The sequence below is a fragment of the Anoplopoma fimbria genome, chromosome 2, assembly GCF_027596085.1.
Source record: "Anoplopoma fimbria isolate UVic2021 breed Golden Eagle Sablefish chromosome 2, Afim_UVic_2022, whole genome shotgun sequence".
Classification (NCBI taxonomy): domain Eukaryota; kingdom Metazoa; phylum Chordata; class Actinopteri; order Perciformes; family Anoplopomatidae; genus Anoplopoma; species Anoplopoma fimbria.
The window spans coordinates 7,347,090-7,373,901 of record NC_072450.1 but is presented as its reverse complement, the minus strand read 5'-3'; the positions used below and the strand labels follow the sequence as shown (position 1 = coordinate 7,373,901).

Here is a 26,812-nt window from a genome sequence, read left to right as displayed (position 1 = left end):
TTTTTTTGCCTTTTGTTTGAGTGTAGACAATGATTGGAAATGGGGGGGAGAGAGATGCATCAAAGGTCCCACACATGGCTTTCTGAATTGGACAGCAGGATTCAACCCTACATCCCTGAGATCCTTGTCTCATTGGTCCTCTGGACAATGTCCAACACCGTTTTCTTGATTGAACATCGGGCGGGGAGGGAAAAGGCACAAGGGGGTCCCTGAGAATGTCTTATGTGGTGACCTTGTTGGGAGTACTGTCAAGGATGTATAGCCACTGAACATATGTTCCTTCTTTTCCGAACCCCCCCTATCTCTTCATGCCTTCCATATTACATGGTGTGTACATGGCTGTGTCCGTGTCTGCCTGTGTTCTGAATTCAGCACACGTAGTTTTCATGTCTGAATGCCTGCATGTCTGTGTTTGCATGCATAATGCTGCCTCTGTCGGACAGACGGGTTTCAAAGAGAGCATTCAAGCTGTGGGAAGACAAAGAACAGACCCAGGTGGAAGACTGAACTTGAAATGGAGACGGCGTCTTCAGCACACCCGTCGTCCAACCACACTGAATGCACCCCGCCGGGCCGCGGTTGGACACTGTAATCAATGGCGCAGCAGGGGGCTTTAACCCACGTTGACACAGGTAGAGTTGCCTGTACACACAACGATATATGCAATTACGACGTGACGCCTTTGGACACAGATATTAGACGTGTACACCCTCCACACTGCAACCGTACACAGTGTTTGTTTTACAGCGGGGAATGAGATGCAAATGATCATGCATGGGGAATTGGGGGAACCCAAGCTACTGGAGAAGATGTAAGGGCGGGGGGGGCGGGGGGGGGGATGTGACACGTGTGGTGGGACATTCTTAGCCGGTAAAGCCAGCAGACAAACAGATTTCACGGCAGGGGACAGCACGGCATGTCAAAGGTGTCATGCCAAAAATGGGATATTATACCAGGCTATTGGTGGAAAAGCGGGGAGGCGAGGTTACACCGGGTGCTTTCCACACCGTACAACATTAGACAAGGATAGCTTGGGCCCTGCTTCCCCCGGTGGTATTGAGGATGCAGCCGGGGGTAACAAAGAAGCAGGAAAAGCTTTGAGAGTCAAAGCAGAAGGCCTGTCACCTTCTTTACTTGTAACACAGTAGCTGCGGGCTAACAGGTTGTTCTTAGTAGGGTATTGGCTTTTGTGCTGGTTTCTCCATATGAAGGAGAGGGGGTGATGGAGGAGAGAGGGGAAACGTGCTAAGAAGTAAAGCACAGCACCGTAGAACCAAACGTGTCAAGCATGAACACGTGAGCATATTTCAGTGCTGGTTTTCCCACATTTGCATGAGATGTTTGCCTGTGATTCACATGCAAAGCCAGATAACGGTCCATTCCAGGCCTGGTTATAGCAATAGAATGAGTGAAAACCAACCATAATCATTTTCTTTTCCTTTTTAAGTTGAGATGACTGAAATGGCTTCGTACCAGTACGTTATCCCTCAACTCGGAAGCTGACAAAAGACAAAGTTTCCTTTTTTTAAAAATGCATGCTCAGACATTTCAGCGTTCACACAGACGATGGCCGGAGGGTTGACAAGATGAGAACCCGCTTTGTTTGCCCGAGTTTATGCACATTGACATTCAAGTGTTAGTGTGGTGCGGGCTCACAAGTTAACGTCGTCTAATCTCCCAGACAATGGCTGTAATGGTGTGACAGGGCCTTTGGCTCTCCGTGTCACCCATCATCATGCATGCGTAGGAACAGGCTGGCAGCTCTGTGGTTTGGGACCCTCTGCAGTGGCAGACGGTGCATTGAGGGGGATGAACTGTGGCACGCTGTTTCTACCATAATCTTGTGATGGACTCCAAGTCGAGCAGATATGAGCCATAATTTTGCATATAAACACGGAAGTTTGTCTGACATCCTGACATTTTGACATGTGGTATCAGAAGATCTTTAATACAATTAAAACTGCTGATGATTTTCTTCTCGGGTCACCAACAATTTCCACCCTCAGAAAAAAACTGTTTTAGATGAGTCTGCATGATTTATTGGAAGAAAAATATATATTTTAATTGATATTGTGCATTTTAATGATTTTTTTTAATTTGTTAATTGCAATATCATTCAACACAGCAGCAGTTTGAATGTCTTCACCACACTGTCTTACTTTTATTCTGTTACCAAAATGAAAACAACTAATGGCTAATTCATTTGAGGTATAGCCACACCAAAGGCAAATAGTACACAAAATCACCCAACTACTCCCCTCCCACATTTGATCAATCTATTATTTTCCACTCGCTGCTTATCTTCAAAAAAAAAAAAAAAAAAAAAAGCTTAAATGAGATTTATGTTTTCCTCTCCCATTATTGCTGCCTTTTCTATATCGACCTTAATACAAGTCACATTTACACACACATAACATGTCACTGGGCACATGTAATAGATCGTAAAACTACCCTGGGATGTCGAGGATAATTGAAAATTTACCGGACACCGGTTACTCTGTTGTTCAGCAGTAAATCTTGGAAACATAAAAATTGCCCCATATGGCTATTTGTTATTCATTTCGCAGCCTTATTTGAGGGGACGAGCAGAGCACAGAGGGTCCCTGGGGGGGTGTGAGGGGGGGCAAATGTTGCACAGGGGTCTGGACATTTGTCTTGATCACAGCCGTGTCACACTGAATGACAACAGTGTCTGTTTGCTTCCATACAGAGAATCTAAATGAGATCCATCCTGCTGCTTTATGCTTATTTACTATCCTGCCTACTTGTGTGTGTGTGTGTGTGTGTGTGTGTGTGTGTGTGTGTGTGTGTGTGTGTGTGTGTGTGTGTGTGTGTGTGTGTGTGTGTGTGTGTGTGTGTGTGTGTGTGTGTGTGTGTGTGTGTGTGTGTGTGTGTGTGAGTGTGGATACAGACTCTCAATTGGTCATTCAGTCATCAGATGAGCTCAGTCGAAGCTCTCGTTAGCCGATTTCGCTGCCGAACCCAAACACTAACCCCCTCTGAATGTGTAGCAGTCAGCTCTTGTGTGACATCTGTTGTGTTGCTTCTGTTCTTTGCACGTGAGAAATGTTCCCAGTCGTAGTGCATATGTACGGCTTTCTGCGTGCTTTGGCTTGTAGCGTGTTTGTGAAGTGAAAAGTGAAAGAGACGTGGAGACTGGGAAAGAGTTGCTCAGTCTCTATTCCAACCACCTCCCTCCAATTTATAGCTCTTGGAGAGAGATCAGACAACAGGCCTGTAATTAAAGTTGAGAAAAAAAAATCCCTCTTCAAATGCCCTCCAGAGTTTTCTTTTTTTTTTCTTTCTTCCTTCTCTATTTTTTTTTTTTTTTTTGGAAGAGTTGAGGGAAGAAAAACGCTTTTCCATGTTATTGTCGCACTCCTACTCCCCCATCCAAAGTCACTGCTCCTACAACTTCAAACTTCAAACCTCCAGAGACCAATTTCAGTGCAAAATAAACACAATGAAGTACAAGTTCTTTGCTTTAAAGTTGGATAGTGTTTATTCATAGAAAATCTCTGTTCACTGAGATTTTCTTCCCTTGTCTCTATTTTACCTCCGACACCCTGAAGCGTATTTAACACCCATTTGACAGTTTGTGACATCTCTATGTTGGCCACATACCACTACACGGCACAGACTGACATTGAGCCTTGTTGATTGATCTGAAATTATGGTCTGACTGCCTTTACGTTTAAATTTGACAGCTAATCAATTCCTCCATCAATAACCTCTGTGTACAAAGGCCCTGCGGCTCCTGAGCTGCAGCATGCAGGTCTCTGGGTTCAGTAATAAATCAGCGGTGAGGTCCTTTGACGCCCGTCTATGTTTCCCTGCGTTGTTAAGAGTTGATTTGCTGGGATCAGTGAGTGATGTTTGTACATTTTCTACCTCCATATTAGCCTTTTATAAACATTCTATCATGCTTCCAGTATAATTACTGTAATTTACCTAGTACAAATTATTTAAAAATTGCTTGACTTGTCTATCATTCAACAGACTGATTTGTAATCGAGAATTATTGTTGTTTTTTTTTAATGCTGAAAACTGTTGCACAGAAATGATCCTCATTAGCTGAAGCAATAACCGTCTTTATCTCAGAAGCGACTATTAGGCGCTCACGCAAACGCCACACCAACAGCTTTCAGCAAACATCCTCAAAATGACAAGGGAAGTGTGCAATTAGAGCGATTGTGCTGTAGCAGACAGAAGCCTTTTTTATTTTCATATTGCTTGTTAGCATAGTCACACATGCATCTCTGTGTCCTCACTGACACATGGAGGTCCACGGGACGCTTCACTGCACCTCTGACCTCATTTCATTAACTTGTGGCTCTCTTTGACATAAACACAATCCTCCCACATGCATAGTTTTGCTCTTTCCATATTGCACTGGTTCAAAAATACAATTCTAGATTAAAAGAATTCATCCAAATATTTTTTTTTAATATGATCTATTCATTTTTGCTGCTTAAACTTGCTTTTTTATGGTCATATGTGCAGTTTCCACAAAGTAGAAAAAGCTGTCTTCTTCTAACTGGTTAATGCGTGACCTGTTTCGTCTAGCTTTGTTTTGTTCCACCTTCCCTACATTCTCCTTTGCTGAGCGTTGGTCTCCTTATTCTAACTGACCTGACATTGCCACAAGAGAACAAAGGGGGGCATTGAAGAGTTCTCTCTGCAGTCTGGTGAATCAAAAGATCCAGCAGGACTCCATGGGGAGCATGAAAGTCTGCCCAGGTAACCAGGCAGCGTACAGGTCTCTAAGGAAAACACTTTACAGTTGAGGAAATTCCACTGTGGGGACATTGTGAAAAATGTAATCGTGCATGTAGAGTTATGATTATTTCCAAAAGTTACAAGTGTGCTTTCGACGGTGTTCGTTTTTCTTTGTAAAACACGTTGAAAGATTTGTTTTAACAACAACATCAACGTGGGAAGCCCCTTTTCTAATCCTGACCCGAGTGCAAATGTTCAGGTCAAGCCTGAAAGTGTTGCCCCGATGGAAAGGCAACAGTTAAGAGCTGCTTATGGAGGGAGCGCTTGGTTCTGCCATGGCGGACCCGTGCAGCCAGTCGACTGAAGCGGGACTAGCCCAGGGACTGAGCCGAGCTGGCCGGCTGCCAGGGGCGCCCACGCTGCAGACAATACCCACCTGTGTTAGGCAGAGGAGGGGGGGGGAGGGGGGGGTTGGTGCGAGAGTGATTGGAGCGAGATATTTTGCGCTCGAACAGTCGGGAGTGTGGCTCCTCCCCCTCCCCCTCCTCCCCCCAGCTCTCCGTCCTCTAGCTCTCCAAAATGTCTATCAACAGGCTCCAGCTCTCGCCTTGGCTCATTGTGTTGGACGCTGTTGTTTGAAGGCGAACTCGGAGATGAAAATTGCAACTCGTTTATTTGTTTCTTTTCGAGAGGGGTCTCTCGGTTGCTTGTGCATGTTTGTTCAAAAAGGGGGACGCCGCCTTCGCCCGATGCCAGACACCCCCAGCTGGATCCCCGCGACCCCTCCACACAAACGTGCTGGAGGCTAGAGGGGTGAGGGGAGGGAGGGGAGGTGAGGGGGTCCCTGGGGGTCTTTACTCTCTGGTTACTGCAAAGAGGCTGCTACTGCCAGAGTGTCGCCATGGCAACGCTATTTGATTCCTACAACAATGCCAGAGCACCACTCCCCCCACCCGTCCCGTCCCCCCACCGTCCTCTGAGCTCCTACTCTGAGCACACACACACACACACACACACACACACACACACACACACACACACACACACACACACACACACACACATTTACAAACCGGGCCGGTCTGATTGGAAGATTAAATTGGGGATCACGGCAAAGTGGGTGCCGTAGTTGATTTAAAAAGAGGCTGACAATGCCCATGCGAATTACAAGCTAATCTATGGGTAATTAAAATGTTGTCTGTAAATTAATTAGAATCTCATAATTAATAGCATTATATTATAAATCCTTATTATCTTAATACATTCAACGTATTCCCCATCATTGAATTACAAAACAAAGATGCTCAAAGCTCAGACCATGTACGGATTCTTGTCTTTTCACGGCCATGCGAGGATTTACTGTTACTGTTTTGTTTTTTTTCTGAATTAAATGCAAGTGAATATGACGTATCAGATACATCGAAACCACTTTTCATGTCGGATGTATTATACAGCCGTGAGGCCGTTACAGAGGCACTTTATGGCTGAATTAGAGACACGTAATAAACAGTATATTTGTATTTATAGGCATCCAGCTCTTAAATAACAGTAAATAATACAATTTGCTGTTTAGAGAATTACTCCTGCAATATCTACACTGAACGTCTCCTGGTAGTTTTCTGGATCCTTTCAGATGAAGAGAAATGGCTATTTTTAGCAGCTCTGTTGTGATGCTGATTGGAGCATGAAGCCAGGTGCTAAATCACACAAGAAACCATTGAACAGTAATACCACGCCGCTAGAAACATGTTAGCCTGCATGAGATCAGAGAGATGGGGAGACGGAGACGGAGCATCTCTTTGCGCCCGTTCTACCAGACTCTTAACAGACAGTCACTCCACTGACGGCGTAATGCTTGCTGGTGGATACCGCCGCTACCAAAAACAAAGATGTCAAGACATGAAGTCTGCATTGTGTATGTGTCTGCTTCTGCCCAACTTCAGATGAAGAACACAAGAGGAAAAGTAGACTTTGCTGCTTGATTGTCTGACAGCATTTGTACTGAACGTGGTCGAGAGCATTCGTTTCTCACCGTGTGTGTGTGTGTGTGTGTGTGTGGTGTGTGTAGTGTGTGTTGGGATTTGCATGCTTCACTGTTAAGGGACATGCTAGGGCTGCTGGGGGATTAACACCACTGTGCCTGAGCCTTGTTCAGCAGTATTCCTTATACAGCCTCTGTACCCAATGTGGACATAATTCAAAAAAAAAAAGAAATGCATTTCATAGTTGATGTATTGTACCGTTTCAGTTTTTCAAACAGCTGATGAAGCAAGCGTTTGCGATGTCTAAATCCCTTCCAGGTGTCCAAATTTGTTTACTTGACATGTCTGCTAACTACATGTACCGAGCCAGTTAGATGTTTCTCCCCCTTGTGAGCTGATGGAACATAATTGCAAGTGGTAATTTGCTCTCAGAAAAAAACTGGGACGAACCGCTAATTTGTAAGATTTGACTGCTGTGAAAATCAATAGGAAAATCCCCCCCCCCCCCCCAACGCCTCCTACACCGCGCCCGCTGCCGAGCTCCAGGGTGCCGGCAGGAAAATGCCATATTGGCCTCCCCAGTGGGATCATCTGCAGGGGCACCCCGGGGTGTGGGCCCGCGGTCCCAGACGGCCTCATTGGCCCGTCTCCGTCCTTTGTGTCCTCCTGCTGACATGACAAGCTGCACACTTCTGAGGACTCTTTTGAACCTTTTCATTAAGCCTTTTCAACATCTACCATTGATGCCCGCCCTTTGATTTGCTTTTTCTCGCCAGGATTCAAAGAATAAAACGCTGGAAGGTTAACAGTGAGACGATGTCAGACATGAACACAATGCACCTGTGGGTAATGTGGGCATTAAAAGCAACCACGGGGCAATTTTCTTCTTAATCACAATCAATTAGAGGGGGCCCGCTCGTTGCTTCTTCCTACGTGGTCAGACTGAAGCCAAGGAGCATTACCTATATCTTGGCCATAGCTGGATGGCCCTTGCTGGCCAAGCAGGGTCCCTTTTTAATATGATTAGGACGGATTATGGCGTTGTCTGAACATCAAAAGAGCCAGGACCAATTATCACCCCTGCCTTTCAACACGACAGCCGCTCCTCCCTCCCTCCCGACGAGCGCCGAAAGAGAAGGAGAAAACGGAGCCCGGGCGTCTTGTAACACTCCAGAAGCCCCACGCTAATGGATGGATTCATCATTCAGTCAGGCCTTTCATGTACAGTATTAAGCAGTGATGGCGCACAGTTGCCAGCGCTTTGGCTAGTCCCTAAAATAGATTGAACGTCAGAGCTAATTATCCAGGTCCCAGAGGCGTGTGCGCAAACAGGTTCATATGACAGAAAATGTGACGAGCTCCGAGGCAGTTGAAGAGAGCAGGAAGCCGACAAAACAACTTCATGCCTTCAGGTGATGTTTGTGAAGATTTGTCTGCGTTACTTAGAGGTTTTTCAATTTTTCCGCACACTGTTGTAATGAAGTTTGTGCGTAGGGGGGGGTGTAACAGCGATGACTGTTAGCTTTTGCTCCGTTTTGCTAAGGTGCCGATTACCATAATCCCCCGTCAGAGCCGGGCTTCTATTAGCCCTTTGTGCTGTCTATGCTCATGACAGGAAACCAAATGGATCTGGATAAAACTAGTCCCCGACGGCCCCCGCCCTCCCCGTCGTACAACACTTACACACAACTCACACACACACACACACACACACACACACACACACACACACACACACACACACACACACACACACACACGCGCGCTGCCTTTGCCTAATCACCCTCATAGTTTCACTTTTCTCTAAAGTGCCAGAGCGTAAACGCTTGAACAAAGGTGCCCCCTGGATCCCCACCACCCATCAAAGGCAGAGCTGGAGTCAACCCAGAGTCCTGTCAGGAGTCGAATAACGCCATTAAAATCCGCTTTTCCACCCATTTTACATTCTTTCTTTTTTTTGGTGTGTGTGTGTGCGAGTGTAGCATGGAGCTCTCGCCTGCACAGAGGTGATGCATAACTCTTAACTCTCACAGCTTATTTAAACTGTTTCCAAATATTGTAATCCCCTGTTTTTCTCTGTAGTATTTGTGTTGGCTGCATGTGAGCTTCAGTATAACACATGTTCTCTATTTCTGCTAAATGAAATCTTGGTTTAGATCAGCCTGTGGAGAACGTAGAAACATTTTTAAAGCAAAAAGGTTTGACCAAGCGTAGCCACAGAAAACTAGATTGTAATAAAGCTGCGCTGGTGGACATCTCCTTAGCATCACTTCATTTCTTCCTAAACCACCAACATCTTCATTTTTCTTTTTGTTTACTTTTGTCTGAGCGAACCCAAAGCAGCAGCGTAGAGCGGAGCTGCTACCTGCCCGTGAAGATAATCACGCTCTATGTTCTGAGCTAATTCCAGTGGGCAGACCGCTCCCAGTATCGCTGCACCACAGCTGCTGCCACAGCGTGTGCACATCCAGCTTTCCTGCAGTGCTTGGTTGTTGTTATTTTTCTCTTTTTTTTTATCACAGAACCTCTGCGAGCCACGGCCATGAATTTCCAATCCACTTGGGTGCACGCCACATGTGGATTTACGCCTGTATTGTGTTTTCAAATGCATGAGATGCATGTATATTAAATGCTCCGGGTATACAAGTAAATCCATAGCAACCCTGTCAGCACAACTGACATCACTGTGGGCGATTAGCAGGTGAACACTCAATCACAATCCCCACCAGCGTGTAAACAAGGGCTGAAGTGGCCTCGGCACACTGCGTTCTACCGCCCGGCCTTTTGGCTAACCTGCAGCCGGCGAGGGCGGCATTAATAATTTAACTAAACACTCAGACGTGATGGAGCGGACAAGGGAACCCGGCGAGAAGCACTCTGGATGAGAGAGGCTATTAAACAGGAAAAAAAGTATTTGTGGTGACTTAATAGTATTTTTTTGTTTTCCCAGAGCTTAAAGTCTCACGTACTCTCGACGTGGCTCTCTCCTCCCCCTCCCCCCCTCCCCCCAGCCAGCCAGCAAGCCAAGACGGTAAATTGTTTGATCAGGAAAGATTAAGGCTGCAAGTGGCTGCAGTCTGGATGTAAATTGACTCTCTGTTTGCTTTTAACCGTGAAGCCTACAAGATCCAACAGCTGCGCGCAAACTTTACCCTTAAATTTAACATCATTATATTTACAATTATTATCTTTTTTTTTAGTGTAGTGTACGGCTTATCTGTGCTAGTCGCTGTAGCTAACAAATAAGCCTCATCAGATGTGTTCTTTTAGTTAACCTCCAGTCAGCCTAGCATACACACACACACACACACACACACACACACACACACACACACACACACACACACACACACACACACACACACACACACACACTGAAGCAGACTGGGGACAGCAGCTACTTGTATATTTATACATTCATGGGGTGCTGCTGCATGCTCCATGAAAACACACACACACACACACACACACACACACACACACACACACACACACACACACACACACACACACACACACACACACACAGGCAGGCACACACACACTCACTGGGGCCTTATTCTTGTGTCGAGGATTAGATGGGTTCAGGGCCAGAGTGCCCCTCTGGTTGCAGCTCTCGCCTTGGCCTGCTGTTTAGGTGGGTTGGCGGTGGGTGTGTGCATGAAACCCTCGAGGGGGGGGAAAGACGGCACTGCACACAAATCATTACTGCTCATCAGCTGCTGCCACTCAGCCACTTATTTACTCAACAGCTTGGCTTGCCTGAGACGTGGATACACACACACAGACAGCCAGACACACAGACAGACAGACAGACAGACAGACAGTCGCGGAGACTCATACCTCATTATACATCAGGACTGTAAGGAAGAAATCATTGAGGAACACTATTGTTCAGGGGGAGGGATGTGCTGTAGTTTGTGAGCGCTGAGTGGGTCAATATCTCGAGACGAAAACACAATTATTCATCACAACTTCAAGTTTTCACAGCTGATTTTGGTCTGGGAGGAGACTGTCAAGAAGAGCTTCAGCATGACGGGAAAGTGTTGCTTCAGCGCTACGCGGGGCCCCCTATCTAATACCTACCCAGTGAATAATTTATGGCTCCTATACCGCGTAAACTATATGTAGCATATTAAATACATAATCCCCTCATCTTTTATTGACGCTCCTTTTGATACCAGCCTCACTGATAAGAGAGCTTAATATGCAGACCAGTAAGCAGATTTGACTGCCACATTCGAGCCAGTAGTGATGAAATGTTCGCCCATGGCTGATCGGTATTGCCGTTTGATTCCGAAGCGAGGACGGGTAAGGGGGGGGGTGGTAACTCGGACCAGATTGCTCTGGAGGAGATTACCCTTGTTTACGATATACTGTAAACACATGCACACAAGCCGGGCCGTGCTCAGCGGCCGACTGTTTACACACCTTGGCTGGTGGGCGGGGGGATTTTCAGCTGCCCTCTGATCAGATCTGCCACAGGACAAGTCCGTGTCAAGTGCTCATGGTCTCTGCTTCCTGTGTTTTTATTGCAGAGAGGGACAGATGCATGAGGACAGAAAGGTGGGAGGCTGGGGTGGGGGGTGGGGGGTCCCTTTGATGGGCTAAATCTCTTGCTTTGTGGTGGTTGTTCATACACACACACACACACACACACACACACACACACACACACACACACACACACACACACACACACACACACACACACACACACACACACAGTAATCACATCACACGCCGGAGCTATGATACAATCTATCAGTGTACGGGAAATGGGATTCATCTATCTAACTCGATGACGCTGAGACGCACCAGCAGTTGCACAGATAGCAGTGTTTTGTCAGCAGACGACTGCCAAATTGATGCTGATAATACGGTGTAATTGCTGCAGACAAATGAGCCACCACCGAGGAATCAAGCAATGTCTCTCTGTTGCTATAATTCAGAAGTCCTCAAACACAAACGCATGGCTGCCAGAAGGCAGCATGGTGAAGCTGTTAATATATCCAAAGCAGCTACTAGAGATGTTCAGATACCATTTTTATTTTTTTCCTTCCCGATTTTATATTCTTGAACTTGAGATTGAAAGTTTACAAGATTGCATTTGAACTCATCATGATAATGTTATGATTTTACCTTCGCCCAGGTTCCAGCAATAAGTCAATATGGTAATGCGTTTACTTTCAATTGAATCATATGGTGATGAAATCTTATATCAAGTTATCTCGGTACACAATTACATTGTCTAAATGGATAATAACAAGCACATAAATAATCTGATTATTTTTTATTTAACGTTCTTGATTAAATCAGAAAAAAAACACAGAACGTATGAATTTACACAATAGTATACAAAACCGTGTGTTGATTTCATATGGACTTAGAATAAATAAAAAAACATACTTTATCCTGATATGTTATGATATATATCGTTAATAAGATATGAAATGACCTACATCGTTACATAGGATGTTGGCTTTATTGCCCAGCCCTACCTTGGCTCAAGACTCACTTCTACTGAATGGAGCCTGAACGCATCATAATGTAACTCAATAGACCTCGGTTAACAGCTGTAAGCTCTGTTTTTTAGCTCCGGAATTTAAACACAGATTTATTGTTAACAATGTGGCATTATCATGAAATGAATAGGATGCACCAGAGTTGTAGTACTAATTTGCACGAACTTGGGTAGCAAGTGACGCGTGTTGATGTTTTTCCTGCGTTTCGTGAATGAGCTGATATATGATATTATATCATGTTATTAAATTGGTGCATAGATGTGTGTACTCGGCGTTACCAGATCCAGCATTTGAGGCTGTACCAGAGGCATTTCTGATACTGGTATCGCTATCAGAACCACACTAACAGTTACAGGTGGTTTGTGAAACTTACAGACGTTACAGTCCGGGTTTGCCGGTTAAAAAAGGACAAGGTGACATTTTCAGCGGAACTCATTTGCTGCTTTCATCCTTTTTAATATCATGTCATCAGAAACATTTTGTCTGTAAATTCAGATAGTACAGGCTTTTGAATAGACCCTCGCCTCACATTCTATACCCGTGATATTGTCAGAAAAATGATTGGACAGTGAGAAATGATACCCATTGTGATTGAGTCACTCCGTTCTTTTGTGCCTGCTGGGACGCAAGGCTCTTTTTCCATTCTGCTCTTATCTAAGCCAGACTGATTGAGGCCACAAAGCTATAATTCTCCTTGTAAACAAATGAGACATTTTTTCTCTCTCTATCTCTCCCTCTCTCTCTCTCTCTTTGAGATGCACACACAGGCTCAGTGAGTGACATTCACCTTGTTTTTGTCCTGCTGGATTTTTTTTTTTTTCCTGATGTCTTGCACAACAAAAAACCCCATCACTCTGTCTTGTTGCCACTTCACTGCACCTCGTCCTCACCTGCAATATGATCCACATTAGCATCCGCAACAGCTCGGGCAGCTCCAGCCGTCGGGACTGAGAGCAGAGATAAGCGCTACTACGTAATGAGTGTTCAGCCTCTGCTGGGCGGGAAAAAAAAAGAAAGAAACCCACTTTTGTGCTGCGGCGTAAAACACAGGTCACAGGCATGTCTTTATGTCCAAATCAGTCCAATCAGTGACCAAGAATGCAGATTTCCGTGAGGATGTGCGGCGATGTTGTGATTCTTTAACGGATCGTATGCATGCCGTACTTCACCTCCCATTCGTGCCACCAGCGCCGCGACATCCTCCCCTAGCTCCCTTTTGTTATAGTTGCACACCTTGGAGACGGGCAGAGGCCTCACACTCGGGTGTTTGAGCGCGAAGAAGAGAATCGGCTGGTTGCAGTGGAACAAAAGGTGCAAACAAAGAAGTGTTATGGTTGAACAGGAGCGGACGAGCTGGTTGAAAATGAATGCTCGATAAGGGAGACCCGCTGAATGAAACGGCGAGAGGGTCCCAGAGGTATGAAAGTAGGGGAAAAAAGGAGATCAACCAAAGAATGTAGGCTCAACTCTGCACTTTGCAAGTTTTCTGCACTAACTTTAAACCATTGCTGCCTGTCTTCCAAACAACAAACAGTCAGCCCTCTCCAGATGCATAATAAATATTGGTACTACACTGGTTAGTTCTGTGGTTGAACAGAGGTAGGTCCAGGTAGATCCATCATTCCTGCACTTACTACAGTGAGTAGAAAATGTCCTTTCTACTCATCCAAGATTATTTTTAATGTCCTTCTCTGCCTTGTCATGTATTGAAAATTGAAACATGAAAATTGACAGGAAGCCTGAACAGAAAAATAGGTTAGAAATCAAACTCTAAATTGGAAGTAAAGTAAACATTTCAAATACAGGAGTGTGTCTTTTAGTCCACTTTGCTGCCTTGGTGAATCCACTTTTCTTTGTACAATAATTAGTTTGTTGTGGTTTCAAGATATTCCTGCTTTGAAACATCTGAGGACTGACCGTGGAATTGACCAGGCTTGGAAGTTGGAGGTGATATAAGGGCATTCTTGTTCAAATAAAGTGCTTCTCTCCAGAAAAAAAAAAGAAAGATGCTTTCATGACTTCAAAGGGAGCTTGACAGTCTTGTACACTAATAATATCTAAGAGACCTCCCTTTATGCCTCACACAGCTTCTTCATTTTTTTTGTAATCTAGCCATGCCCCCTGGTGCAACACTTAACCCCTGTCACCACACTTAACCACGCCGCTATTACTGTTTCTTTCTTCAGATACAAGTTGCCCTGGATATTTTTAACCAAAGTCATTTTAAGGTCTGTCTTTTTTTTTTTTTTTTTTTTTTTTTTTTTTTTTTTTGAGAGAGAGGTAACATCCGGTTTCAAGAAAAATAGTAATTGAGTCTCCCTCCCAGTGTTGGCTGGAAGGCTTTGATCTCTCCCGTGCTCCTGTGTTAAATGGTTTCCTCCAAATCGGTGCGAACATGCTGCGACTGGCTGCTCCTTTACAGCACCTCCTCGCCAACCGCTTTGATGCCACATACAACTCACTGTGAAAAGAGCAAAGGATGGGAAGTCCGGCAGATAGATAGATAGATAGATAGATAGATAGATAGATATATCTCTATATATAGATATATAGAGATATATAGATATATATATATATATAGAGGGAGAGAGAATACTGCTTCTATAAGTCTGTTTCAGGGTAGACGGAGCAGAATGACGGGGTTATTGTGCAGAAAGAAACTCTGTTGTTGAGTCTTAAGGCACAAATTGGAGACCATGTCAAAACTTTATGGATTTCTTTTTACTTTTTTTTTTTTTTTTTTAATTTTTTAGAGAAAACTAATTCAATCATCTATGTTCACACGAGAACAGTTGGTCAGTGTAATAGTCTGTTAATGTTTATCGGGGATTGACTCAGCTTTTCTCGTTGTAATTATCAGAATTTACAAGCAGATGCTTATCTTAACAAGCGGGGGGGGAAATTGAGATAGTCTGAAATGTTTTTGTGTCTGGGGTTGGTAATTGGCAGCGAGCTTATCGGAGGCAGATTGGCCACACTTGACCGCTCAAAGGAGTCTGAGCCAGAGACTGTGATCAACCCAACGGCTGGATGTGACCTCTACTAGACCCGTTCCGATGTTCGCCGCGCTTTCATCCCCGGCTCTCCGTACCAGATGCTGCACTAAACTGTTGCCTCCCTGTGAGGGGAAATTGTACTGTAGGCAAACCCCCATTTTTCAATTCTTCTCTCTTGCGATTAACAAAATGACAGCAGTCAAGGACGAAATAGGCCAAAAGATCCAAGACTTTGAAATCCAATGCTGATAAATTGCCGGGTGTTTGACTTTGAAAGACATACTGGATTATATTGATTTTATCTTCCTCTCTCTCTCTGTGTGTGTGTGTGTGTGTGTGTGTGTGTGTGTGTGTGTGTGTGTGTGTGTGTGTGTGTGTGTGTGTGTGTGTGTGTGTGTGTGTGTGTGTGTGTGTGTGTGTGTGTGAGTGAGTGTGATAGCAAAATGAAAATAAAAACCAGGGGCAAGAGAATGTAATATTATGTTTCATTAAAAAAATCTATAGGATATCTCGTTACAGCCACATGGTTTTCCTTTAGTATCAGTGTTGGTGGGGGTGGAGCCGGTGGGTGGCAAGATGAATGTGCTTTCCCGTCTCAGATGACTATCTCATCTGGTGTTGTTCATGGAGAAAGCAGGAACTGGGCTCAATCTGCCCAGTATGTCAACTACTTCCTGGCCACGTTTGCTCACTGATCGCTGATTTTTACGACCGTATCAGATAACTCAAGCATGGCAGAACTTACTAAAACTGAACAGTGTTTTTTTTTTTTTTTCTTCCTAGCAGTACTTTAAGTGCATAGTCTGTCTCGGCACCTGATGGGTTCCTTGCGAGTTCGATTTAAAGAGCAACTCACTCAAAAAAGCGGCAGATAATGGCCTCTTTTCACCACAGTGAGATTTTTAGTAGGCTTTCTCGAACAGCCAGAAAAGGTTAGCCCAATTCTCAAATCCTGACATTAAGTGATGGTTTTAACCTTTTAGTCTGGCGGCTCTTCGGGTACCCATTTAGCCCAAGAAATATGTTGTTTCTCGCTGTTTTGCTTTTCCCAATTATTCACCACGAGGACGGTGTTTTCCGACGTTCTCACTCACAGCGTACCCACGCACCGGCTCTGAACCGGCTCTCACAGTACGCTCCTCTGCGTCGCTGTCGTCTCAGTGGGCCAATCCTTCAACGTTTGGGCCCCTGGGGAGGCCGATAAGAGGGGGAATTTGAGCCTCAATCAGTGCTGGTTAATTATCACAACCAGGGGAGGTGAGAGAGGTCCCCCCCCCCCCTGTCTGTCTCGCCTGTTTGAAGCTCTGTCCTATTCTTCAACTGCTACTTTCCCTGTTTTGCTCTATCCATGTATTTATTTTTCAGCCATACTCAAAACAATGCAATATGTTAACCAGTATCATTTTTTTTTTCTTTGCACGATGAGTGGAATCAATGTATTTATTTACATCAGTGTTTATGTCTTGTATAATAAGAGGCCTGTTTGGTAACATTTTGATTCATACATTTAATAGTTTGCTTTAGGGTTAGTGGTAGCATTTTTCCAGTTGGACACATGCATGGATACATATTTGTTAATGCAGTTATAATGGTGTGCTGAATAGAGTCCGAAGCCTAGCTTAGCCCAATTACTGTGTGTCAGTAGGATCAAGTTTAATTAGCGAGGTTTGCACTAATTTCATAATTAAGGGCACATTTTGATTACATGTCTGTCCTGCTTACATACACTGCCATGGCAAAGAAATACAAATGTGCATATTTGAGAAACATGGGTTCCAAGTGTAATTGTTCTTAACGTTTATGAAAAATGAATGCCAACACTAATGAGTGCAAAGCATGAATCATTCAGCGTTGGAGAGCTATTTCCCTACTGTTCAGAGGAGCCAGTTTTCAGCTCAACATTCAGCACGCTGTTTAAACAGTGTGCAGAGAAATATCATAAAAAAAAAGGAATCTATGGGTTTTCAGTGACTCAGTTTAAGAAGAAAAGGGGTACGATTCAGCAAAAACCCAACAATCCCTTTACTTGTAATCTTCAGTCATGGATTTTGACTTTTTAAAGAAAATTTAAATGAGTTTGGGCTAGAATATATTGGGCGCAATGTGTCTTTCAGAAGCTGGGCCCAGTGACAAAAGAGTATTGTACTCATTTAGCCTTGTGCTTCAACTAACAATTATTTTAACATTGCTTTAAGCTAATTGAACCTTTTAGTCCCTAAAATGCATGAACCAAAATCAAATAATGATCACAAATCTTCATATTCCTTTTTTTTGTCTGAACCACAGCCAATACAGCGAAGCCTTGGCTGTTTTCCTCTTACACATCGACCAGTTTATAGTTTAAACTTTCAGTGTTTTAACTGGCTTTACGTGGATCCATGGTAGGAGGTGCGGCGAGAGTCCTGTTTCCAAGGTGGTCTTGGATTGTGAGCTAAACACCGTTAAACCGCAAAACAGGAAATAGGGGTCAGTGTGTGTTTATGTTTGTAAAGAGGGATTACGTACTCATTAATTACTGTTATGCAATTGCATGATACAATTACTAAATGGTGAGAGTGCCATGCCCTCTCATGGAGCCAGAATGAAAAACACATTGGCCACGGTGGTTTAAATTCGATATTTTTTCCGGACTCACGCACTTAAAGAATTTGCTAATCCCATTAACCGGCAAATCATTTGAGTAGGATCCGTTTCTTCATCTGATTAAAGAGAGACGGACGTTTGTATTGAAATGAGATTTTCTGGCAGTATTCAGTGAAACCAAAGCTGATGGCGTAGCAGCGACCCCGCCCCGCCTGTGACCCTGTCATGTTTTTCCCCGGGCCTCCAGAGTTTTACAAAGGCAGCGAGCAGACAGGATGACAGAGAACCGCGAGCTGAAAAAAAATTGGATCTTTTCCTCCTTTTTTTTCTTTTTTTCTTTTTTCTTTTAATCTGCCAGTTGAGCGGGAGCCAGCGCAGGACAGCCAGTGTGCACTAGGCGCCCCAATCAGTTTGTCCGTCCCTTTACGGCTTGGCCTCAACCCCTCATTTCATCAACTGCTGCGGGGAACGCTGAGAATACCAGAATCAGCGGGTTGTGGTATACCGGGCCATGGCTACCCCCCTCAGGCAAGTCTGACATTGTTCCTGGCATCAACTCTTCAAAGAAATGGCCACATTAACTTCGACAAAGTTCTGCCTCCAACTGAAAAAGAGATTTACTCTTCTGTCACCCAACCTCCCCCTTTACTTTAGTTCATCAATGTGACTCTTCTCCTTTAATTTACCTTTAATGTTCATCCTTCCAGTCTGGGATTTTGTCGTTTCTCAGATTTCCCAGGACTAATTTCAAGAGCTAAATGTCTTTCACAGCAGTGCAAACACTAATCGGTCTTAATGAATGTGTGCCCCCCCCTTCTCCTTCTCCTTCCTTTTCTATTACCTGGTAATGAAACAGGTGTCTCCACTCGGAGATTCACCTTTCTGCTTCATCTCAAGTCAAGTGCCCAAATTTTTCAATTTGAGCAAAAATGAAAGGAAGTAAGCTAGCCGCCTCAACTTGCAGCCACTCTATAATTGTATCCTTGAGGAGACCTCTGTAATAGACCGTTGATTAGGAGAAAAGAAAAGGACACATTTTCCCTTTCCCCTCTCAAATAGGTATATCTCGAGGAAAAAAAAAGAAAAAGAAGGTGAGCTGCAGCTCTTTCTCTTGATCTGTTAAAGACACCTAGTCCCCCTCACACTTGGTCTCAAGATCATTGTTATTTCCCCCGAGGTGTTTCTCTTGGTGACAGATGGGCTTTGGACGGGAGTTTTGGAAGAGATGGGGAAAGATGAAGGATTCTGCCAGAGAAAGAGACACGGAGTCGAGGCATATATAGAGATGAAGGAAAAGATGATGGGGGGTGTGGGTGGAGTGTGGGAGGGAGGGAGGCGGAGACAACGACAACCATTTCCATTAGTGTCATTAAAGCGACCCTGACGCTGAGGGTGGAAGGACAAACAGCGGAGGGATGGAGATGGAAATAACAGAGAGGCAGCCCCCCCCCCGCCTCTATCTTTACCTGCGTGGAAGGGTTTCCATTCATCTTTGATATGCTGTCATTGATGATTTTTTTCTACTCTCTTGCTTGTTGTTTCATGATAAAGGCTCAAGATATTCAACAGGAATACGGAGCAAAGAGTGCACCATTTGTATTCTATATATATATATATATATAAGTGAAAATATTACCATTTAGCCTTTTTAAAGTGCGATTATCCTTTTTTTCCAATGGTTGTACATGTCCGCTAAGTGTGTTTACTCTGCAGGATTTCCTCCTCCCCACAGAAGGGCCTCTGTTGTTGAAAATGTGACTGTTTCTGAGAGTGGTCTGCTCTGTCTCAAGAGCGGCTCAATAAGGAGGGGAAGTCAATAAGGCTGCCTCTCAGGCGGCGGGTCAATGAGGGAGGAACGGAGGACGGAGCCGAGCAGAACAGGGGGTCTTTGTGTGGAATGCAGACCCTCACCCGCTCCTCCTCACTGCCGTTGCTCGATATTACACCTCGCGATGAGAGGCCGACTGCGTATTCTTCTTCTGCGGGAGTTGGCGTTGTAAACCGCATACTGCATTGGTGAAATACATTTATTGATGTCACAGAAAGCACGTTTCCACAAGTTGAGTTATCCCCAGGTTTTTGGTTGGTGGTTACTTAGGACATGACAGAGTTGTTTTAAAAAAATATCTTGACAAGCACTCTGTGAACATGTTACCTGAGTTCCCTAACACCCGCCTCACCTTGACAGGGAGCCATGTAACATCTGAAAAATGCTTTTTAACACTGGCTCTGAGCCAGTGAGCCAGTGGCTCCTGATGGGGAAACACAGCACAAACTCCAGGTCTCCATTCTGTCTCTCTCATCTGAAAGCAAGGGAGACACTGCGGGGAGATAGAGAGAGAGAGAGAGAGAGAGAGCATATCAGGGCACCACCTTAAACTGGGCTCCCAAACCTTTTATGACTGCTGAGCAAAGTGGATTTGGGACAGAAGTAACAGCCCATACTTATCAAGTAGACAACCTCATTTTCTAGCCCTTTGCTCTCCTCTCCCTCGTTCTCACCGGCTGCCCGGCGAGGTGGTTCCTGTTTCTCAAAGACGGGGGGGGGGGGGGCTGAATAGATTAGACTTCCCACACTGTAATGTGGTTTCTGACCCCCCCCTTTCCTTCTTTAACGCTGCAGCTGTGTTATTAAAAGCCGTTTCAGTGCTAATAAATTCTGCCATAAAGATGTGTGTGTTCTCCATTGCAACTGTAAGAAACATTTAAAGGGGGGACTTAATTATTTTTATACTCGGCGTTACCTACAGTCACATGGACCCCGTGTATGTTATTGATGAGTTCAGAACAAGACCAAATAGTTTCTCATACCAGAGGCAGAGTTCTCTGTTGTTGCAGAATTGACTTCAGCTCCTTTTCATTATTAGCGCTCTGCTTCAGCATCGTGCAGTTGGATGCTTTCGCTGCACTGTAATGACGTATGGGAACATGCGCTCTGTTGAGTTTGCTTTCAATCGCTCCTTCAGAACACATCAAGAGAACACGGCTCGTTCCGTAGGTGTTCATTTGTAATTTTTATTTTTACTCGCAACCTTGTTATCTGCCAAAAGTAAACTTTTTCTTGGCTTTGGCCTGAAAGTTGTTTTTTTTAACGAGTTTGATTTCAATAAAACGCTGCAGGTAGAGATCCTTGGATCCTCATTTAGGCTGCCTGCGTGTCTTCCTCACTCTCATACAGGAAAGACAGGTTTGGCTTGTTAACCTTTTAATACTAACCACAGATATGACTTTCCAGCCTCTTCCTTTGGTGGAACTGCTTATGGGTAAAGTTTGGAGGCCTGTATTCATATTCTGACTTTGTTGTTATTTCTAAGGGACAAAATAATCAGATTTCTTTTTTGTATGTACTCTCATACATCACATCTCCTTTTTAAACAATAATTTGAGATAGTTTGAAATAAATAAAAGTCCCTTATGTTGCATAAAGGAGAGGATGTTGCAACCAGGATAAGCTTCATGGCCGGATCTATTCTGGGAAGCCTTTTATGGCAACTGAACATCAAAACATTTGTTTAGTCTTCACGCGATGTGTCAAACATTGATTCCACTGTCCTACCTGACCATGTCATTGGAGTTTGGACTTCGGTCACTACCAGGGGCATCGTTCTTTTGTTTCTTTGTCTGTTAGGATGTGTGTTTGTTTAAGTTTAACTGGCACTGAGTAATAGAGATATGATTTGAGGTGGAGATCATCAAGAGTTTCTGAGCACAAACCAGCACCTTAGCCTGCCATCAACACTACACAGTTTACCTCCATCTCCATTCCCATGTTCTTGTCTTTCCCCCTTCCCTGCTCTGCTGACAGCGGATGTTGTGTCTGCAAGTGAAAAACAGATGGTTCGCCATTTTGTTTGACAGTTGAGCTGAAGCTAAGCCCTCCCCTACTGCTCCTACGACGGGGATAAAAAGCTGCTAGAGGCGGCTGTTTTGGCTCCGATAGGATGCTACAGGACCCTCAAGCCCAGTCGGTTTCTTCCTCAGAGAGCAGCTGAAGATGGTCTTTTGACTGGACAGCAGCCAGGCTTCAGCCTGTAAGCTCTGTCCAACCCACACACCCACTGCTCCAGCAGCGTAAAGCAGGGATGATTAAGCGTGCCATGGTGCCTCTGGTCTGCAGGAGTGACACATTCCCCCCTCTGCTACTCCTCTCTGGTCTCTCTCCATCTGTCATGTGCACCATCAGTAAAATACATTTTTCTGCCGTTGTCACATTCTGCCCAATATGTACACTAGATCGCTCTGAATTATCGATTCCCTGAAACCAGCTGCTCACTTCAGTCGAATTTCAAACTGCTCCCTTACTGCTGAGAGTTACTGTTGTGCTGGCGCAGGACAAGGACCATCTTATCTCTCACTGCTTTTTATTCACTTGAATCTCATATCCACTGTTGCCTGGAGGGATTTTTTTTTAAAATAGAATATCGTATGTATGAGCACTTGTGCTGTCTTTGCATCAGCAGATCTAATAAAGTTTGATATCCTGTAATGTTGCTTTACTTGCATCTGTAGCTGCACACATTACTTGCAGTAAAATCAGGTTTGAAACAGTTTAGCTTCTGTAAAAAGGGCACTGAAGCAGCTATAAGAGGGATTTAAGTGAGACGGCGGCTAAGAGATGATGTTTCTCATTGTTTTGTCGTCTGTGAAGGCTAATCAATCTGCCCTTGATTCGTCAGTAAGAGTGGCGACGGTCCAACGCTGTCCATTGAGACAAAATGCGGCCACTCTTTCAGTTTCCTCTATTCTAATCTTATCCACCATCAAGAAAGTGCAAAGACAATTGCACAGCATAATTGGAAATGATATGTTACCGCTATTCCCCAATGGGAAAGTGGAAAATATCTATTAAATCCAGTCATTTTCTGCAGCATTTTGCTGTAATTGTTTGTGCTTTCAAGAGAACTAAGTGCACTGAGGACCAGCAGCCACATTGCCACCGTAATGGACCGCGCTTTACGTCGCTTCCGCCTTTGCATCTCACACGAGGGACTTTGTGCCGCAAGGTAGAGAAATTACCTCCCAGTAGTTTAAATAGCCGAACCATTGACACAGCATCTCTCTTTTTCTGTCTTGCTCTCTTTCTGCTCTCGCTCGCCCCTGGAGACGTGCCATTTCCTTGGAAGAGAGCAGGCATATTTTAAACTGCATTTAACATTCTGCCACTTATTTCACTCCGTTCGCTGCATTATTAAAATACCTTCATACCCTCTTAATTATTTTTCTAGCTCCCCTCGATCCCTGCAGAACTGATAATTGGTGTTATTTATCTAAACAATACCACTGTGTGACTCTTTGGGGTGGTGAGCGCTTGAATAATGGATGAGGACAAATGCAAAGCAATTGCACTTACTCTGACTTTGGCACTATCCATGTCGGTGCGATGCTACCATTTATGCTCCAGGACGGAAATGGCAACAGCGTTCCAAAGTGTTTACTCCTTCGCTGTGCTCTCTACTTATAATAAAGCAAGACGTGATATTAACTTGCCAGGGAGGCTAGACTGGGTTAAATTTGTCAGTTCGTCTCGTCCAATTCCAGCGGGGCTGGTGGTTTCATAATGAAAAGCCTCTCGGAGTCTCTGGGATAGTTTGGAGGCGCAGTGGCTGAAAAGACGGAGCGAACAAAAAGAGGCTTTGCTTTAAAAGCATTTCATAGAGTGTTTGGGTCGCTTGGAGTCCTGCAGTGTGTCCTTTCATTTTCAGCCACCAGCACATTTTGTGTGAATGGGTTTTTAAATTGTTCCATTAAGATGGCAGATGACGTCCTAAGAGATGTGATTTTTGCACTCACTTGTCATGTGGTTGGGCTCAAAATGCAGCTTAGGTAATTGATGGTCAGCATTTTAGAACTTTCTCTTGAATCCTCTACAGCTGAGTGAAACGTAAAACAAGTTTAAACATACTTTTGTAAAGCATTTACAGGATTCCATTTGACTTATTGCTCTTTGCCGCTCATGCCCAAGTTGTCTAAACGTTTCAAAGTGTCTGTGTAGAGCATCCGGCTAACATCTCTGTTCTCCCATCTCCCCCATTTTGCCCTCCAGGTTCAGCAGCGCAGCCCTTCAACCCCTTCTGGTTCACGGCGGAGCCCCAGGACACGCTGGCCGTTCGGGGGAACTCGGCACTGCTCAACTGCTCGGCCCACAGCGACGCGGCGACGCCGGCACGCATAGAGTGGAAGAAAGACGGCACCTTCATGAGCCTGGTTTCGGACGAGAGGCGGAACATACTTCCCGATGGCTCGCTGTTTTTCGCCCACGTGGTCCACTCCAAGCACAACAAGCCCGACGAGGGAACCTATCAGTGTGTGGCCACCATCGACAACATCGGATCCATCTCCAGCCAGACGGCCCGTCTCTCCGTAGCAGGTAAGAGCTGCCAATGCTATCAGACGATGCAGTTTGACTATATCCAGTACTCCCTCAACACCATGCTTAAAACCACAGCTGTAGTTTGTGGTAAATTATGGGTAGAGTTAATATAAGTGACTTTAACAATTCTGCAAGTACAACAAAAAAGGCTTTACACACCCGTAGTAAATGTATGTGTTTTCTCTTGTGCTCTATGTGTCGAATGTGTGCAGGACGTTGCCGATTGATAATGAACTACAATAACCAAATATACCTGTGTGTATATGAAGGTCATGATTTAAATAACGCATACTGTAGTTTAGAGAAATACCATATAAAGAAAAACTCAACACATCTCTTTCAATATTTGTTAATTATATTGATCTCAGAATTAAATAAACCAAAGGTGCTTTTTGGGGGTTTTTTAATGGTCATTTTCAGATTGCGCATAAAAAAAATGCTGACAATTCCCCCCAAAATCTTGAAATATTGCAAAAACGTTCTACACTCGGTTGAGGTGGGAAAGTCGATGTTTCGATAAAGGCAAAATGCGATGGAAACAGATTTAGCGAATAAATGATGCTGACATGAAGCGCGTGACTTCAACGTGCGACGAAGCTTCTGCTCAGCTGTAAAGCGTCCGATTAAACAATGATCGAATGTAACCTTTCTCACATTCACACATGAGACAAACACGGCTATTTACATCTAGTTTATTTTTTAATCGTTTTTCACCGTTTGAGGTTCCACTGCCGCTCTTTCAATTACGTCTTCGTGTTCTCTGCAATGGTTTTCCGACTGGAGAATTGGCGCCACCAACTGCTTATCTCATTGAACCGACTCCTAATAGTTTTGTAAAGGTAGCGGCAAAAAAAACTGCATTCTTTCGCATTTTCTTTTGCAGATTTTCTTAAAAAATTGATAAGATTTGTGATACATTTTAATGGAAACCTGGCTAGGGTAAGACGTTATGTAATTTAAAAATTCTTTACTCAACCACTTCTTTCACACGTTTCCCTTTCAACATTCCTGCTTCCCTTTGTCCTTTGAATTGCTCAGCGATTTGTTCCTTCTCTACAATAAAAACCCTTAACCTTGCTGCCACCTGAATGCATTGCCCGACTGGATAAATGCTTTTAAAATGGTCTGCTTTTTACTTTCCCTTTTCTAGTCCCACAATGTGACCTTGTTCCGTTTGGGAACAGCGAGTGACGTAGGATTATTAGGTGTTTTGAGTCAAGTCGTGCCCCGAAAATTCAATTTGCAGCCGGAGGAGCCACAGAGAGCGTTTGCCGTGTGCTTTCTGCACAGCAGCACTCTGCCAGATTCTAAGTCGCTGGTAAGAGGCCTCTTGTTGACAATGGGATAGTACAGTATAAGCCCCTCGGATACTAAGTGCCTGTGTGAAGCTACTGCTGTGACTGAGATTCTGTTTCTTCTCATAGGCTCTATGAGTTACAAGCTAATGAGGCAGAATAAATGTACATATATATATATATATATTTTTTTTTTATATATATATTTTTTTATATATATATATATTTAAATATATATATATATATTTTTTTATATATATATTTTTATATATATATATTTTTTTATATATATATTTTTATATATATATATTTTTTATATATATATTTATATTTATTTATATATATTTATATATATAAATACATTTATATATTTATAGAACCATTGGAAAGATTGCAAATGTTTTCCAGTTGTCTCACTGCATGTGCATCATGATCTCAGACACGATTCATCTTATCAAAATTTAGCCTTCAGTGTCGCCCCAGTGTTTCAGTATACAGAGAATGACCCAGTAAAAAGTATTTAACTGTGATATCTCATTACCAGTGGTCCAGCTTTGGTGGAATCATGAGAAATTTACGTTTGTGAGCCCTATGGAGATGTAGTTTTGAGATTATACTTGTTTCTTCTCTGCAGCTGCCTCACGTGTTGCTAATCCAACTGAAACAGGTGTAATGTACAAACATTGTCCTTCGTATTATCGCTTTCTTTCGCCCCTTTTCAGCCTTCACACTAAGTATCTTAGTGTTGATGCGATAGTACATAAGTGTTTGTGTGTGTGTGTGGCTGAAATAGCTCGTTCTTAGTCTGTCTGACTAATTCTCCTGACTTTAATCCAAAATAGATTGTGTTAGTACAATCGAGGAAAAAAAGAAACACAGCACAAGAGTGTGTGTGTTTTATGTATTCTTGTATGTAAAATCAGTAAATCTCAGTGTGCATCTTAGCTGGGCAGTGGACAATCCATCCCGGCGCTTCATCAACACCTGTCGCTGAAGCTGCATCGACGCATGATGGGGGGGGGGACACGACTTGTTTAGTTCCTGAGCCAAGATGAGTTCTGCTATCAGACAACCTCTCAGCCGTTGGGACTTGCCTGGGTCAACCATGATGGGATGTTAGATTCAATCAATTCCTACTTGTCGAGGGGGAGCAGGTGAAATCTGTCGCCTATTACAGGCACTGACACACTTTTCACATGGAAATTCATCGACGTAAAAGCTCCAACCATTGTGCACGTTCACACACGCACAAGTGTTGGAACACATTAACGCTATTGCATTCATGGTTCTACTTGCACACACACACACACACATGCAACCAAACACTGATTTATCTCCAGCT

General features: G+C 44.0%; 1 protein-coding gene across 1 annotated transcript in view; it reads left to right on the top strand.

Annotated features, from left to right (window-relative positions):
- The window catches only part of neo1a (neogenin 1a), a 162,519-nt gene that overhangs the window by 31,449 nt on the left and 104,258 nt on the right, over window positions 1-26,812 (top strand). Inside the window, 1 exon segment of the mRNA XM_054610588.1 lies at window positions 23,849-24,172. Within this exon segment, the coding sequence (XP_054466563.1) occupies window positions 23,849-24,172 (324 nt within the window).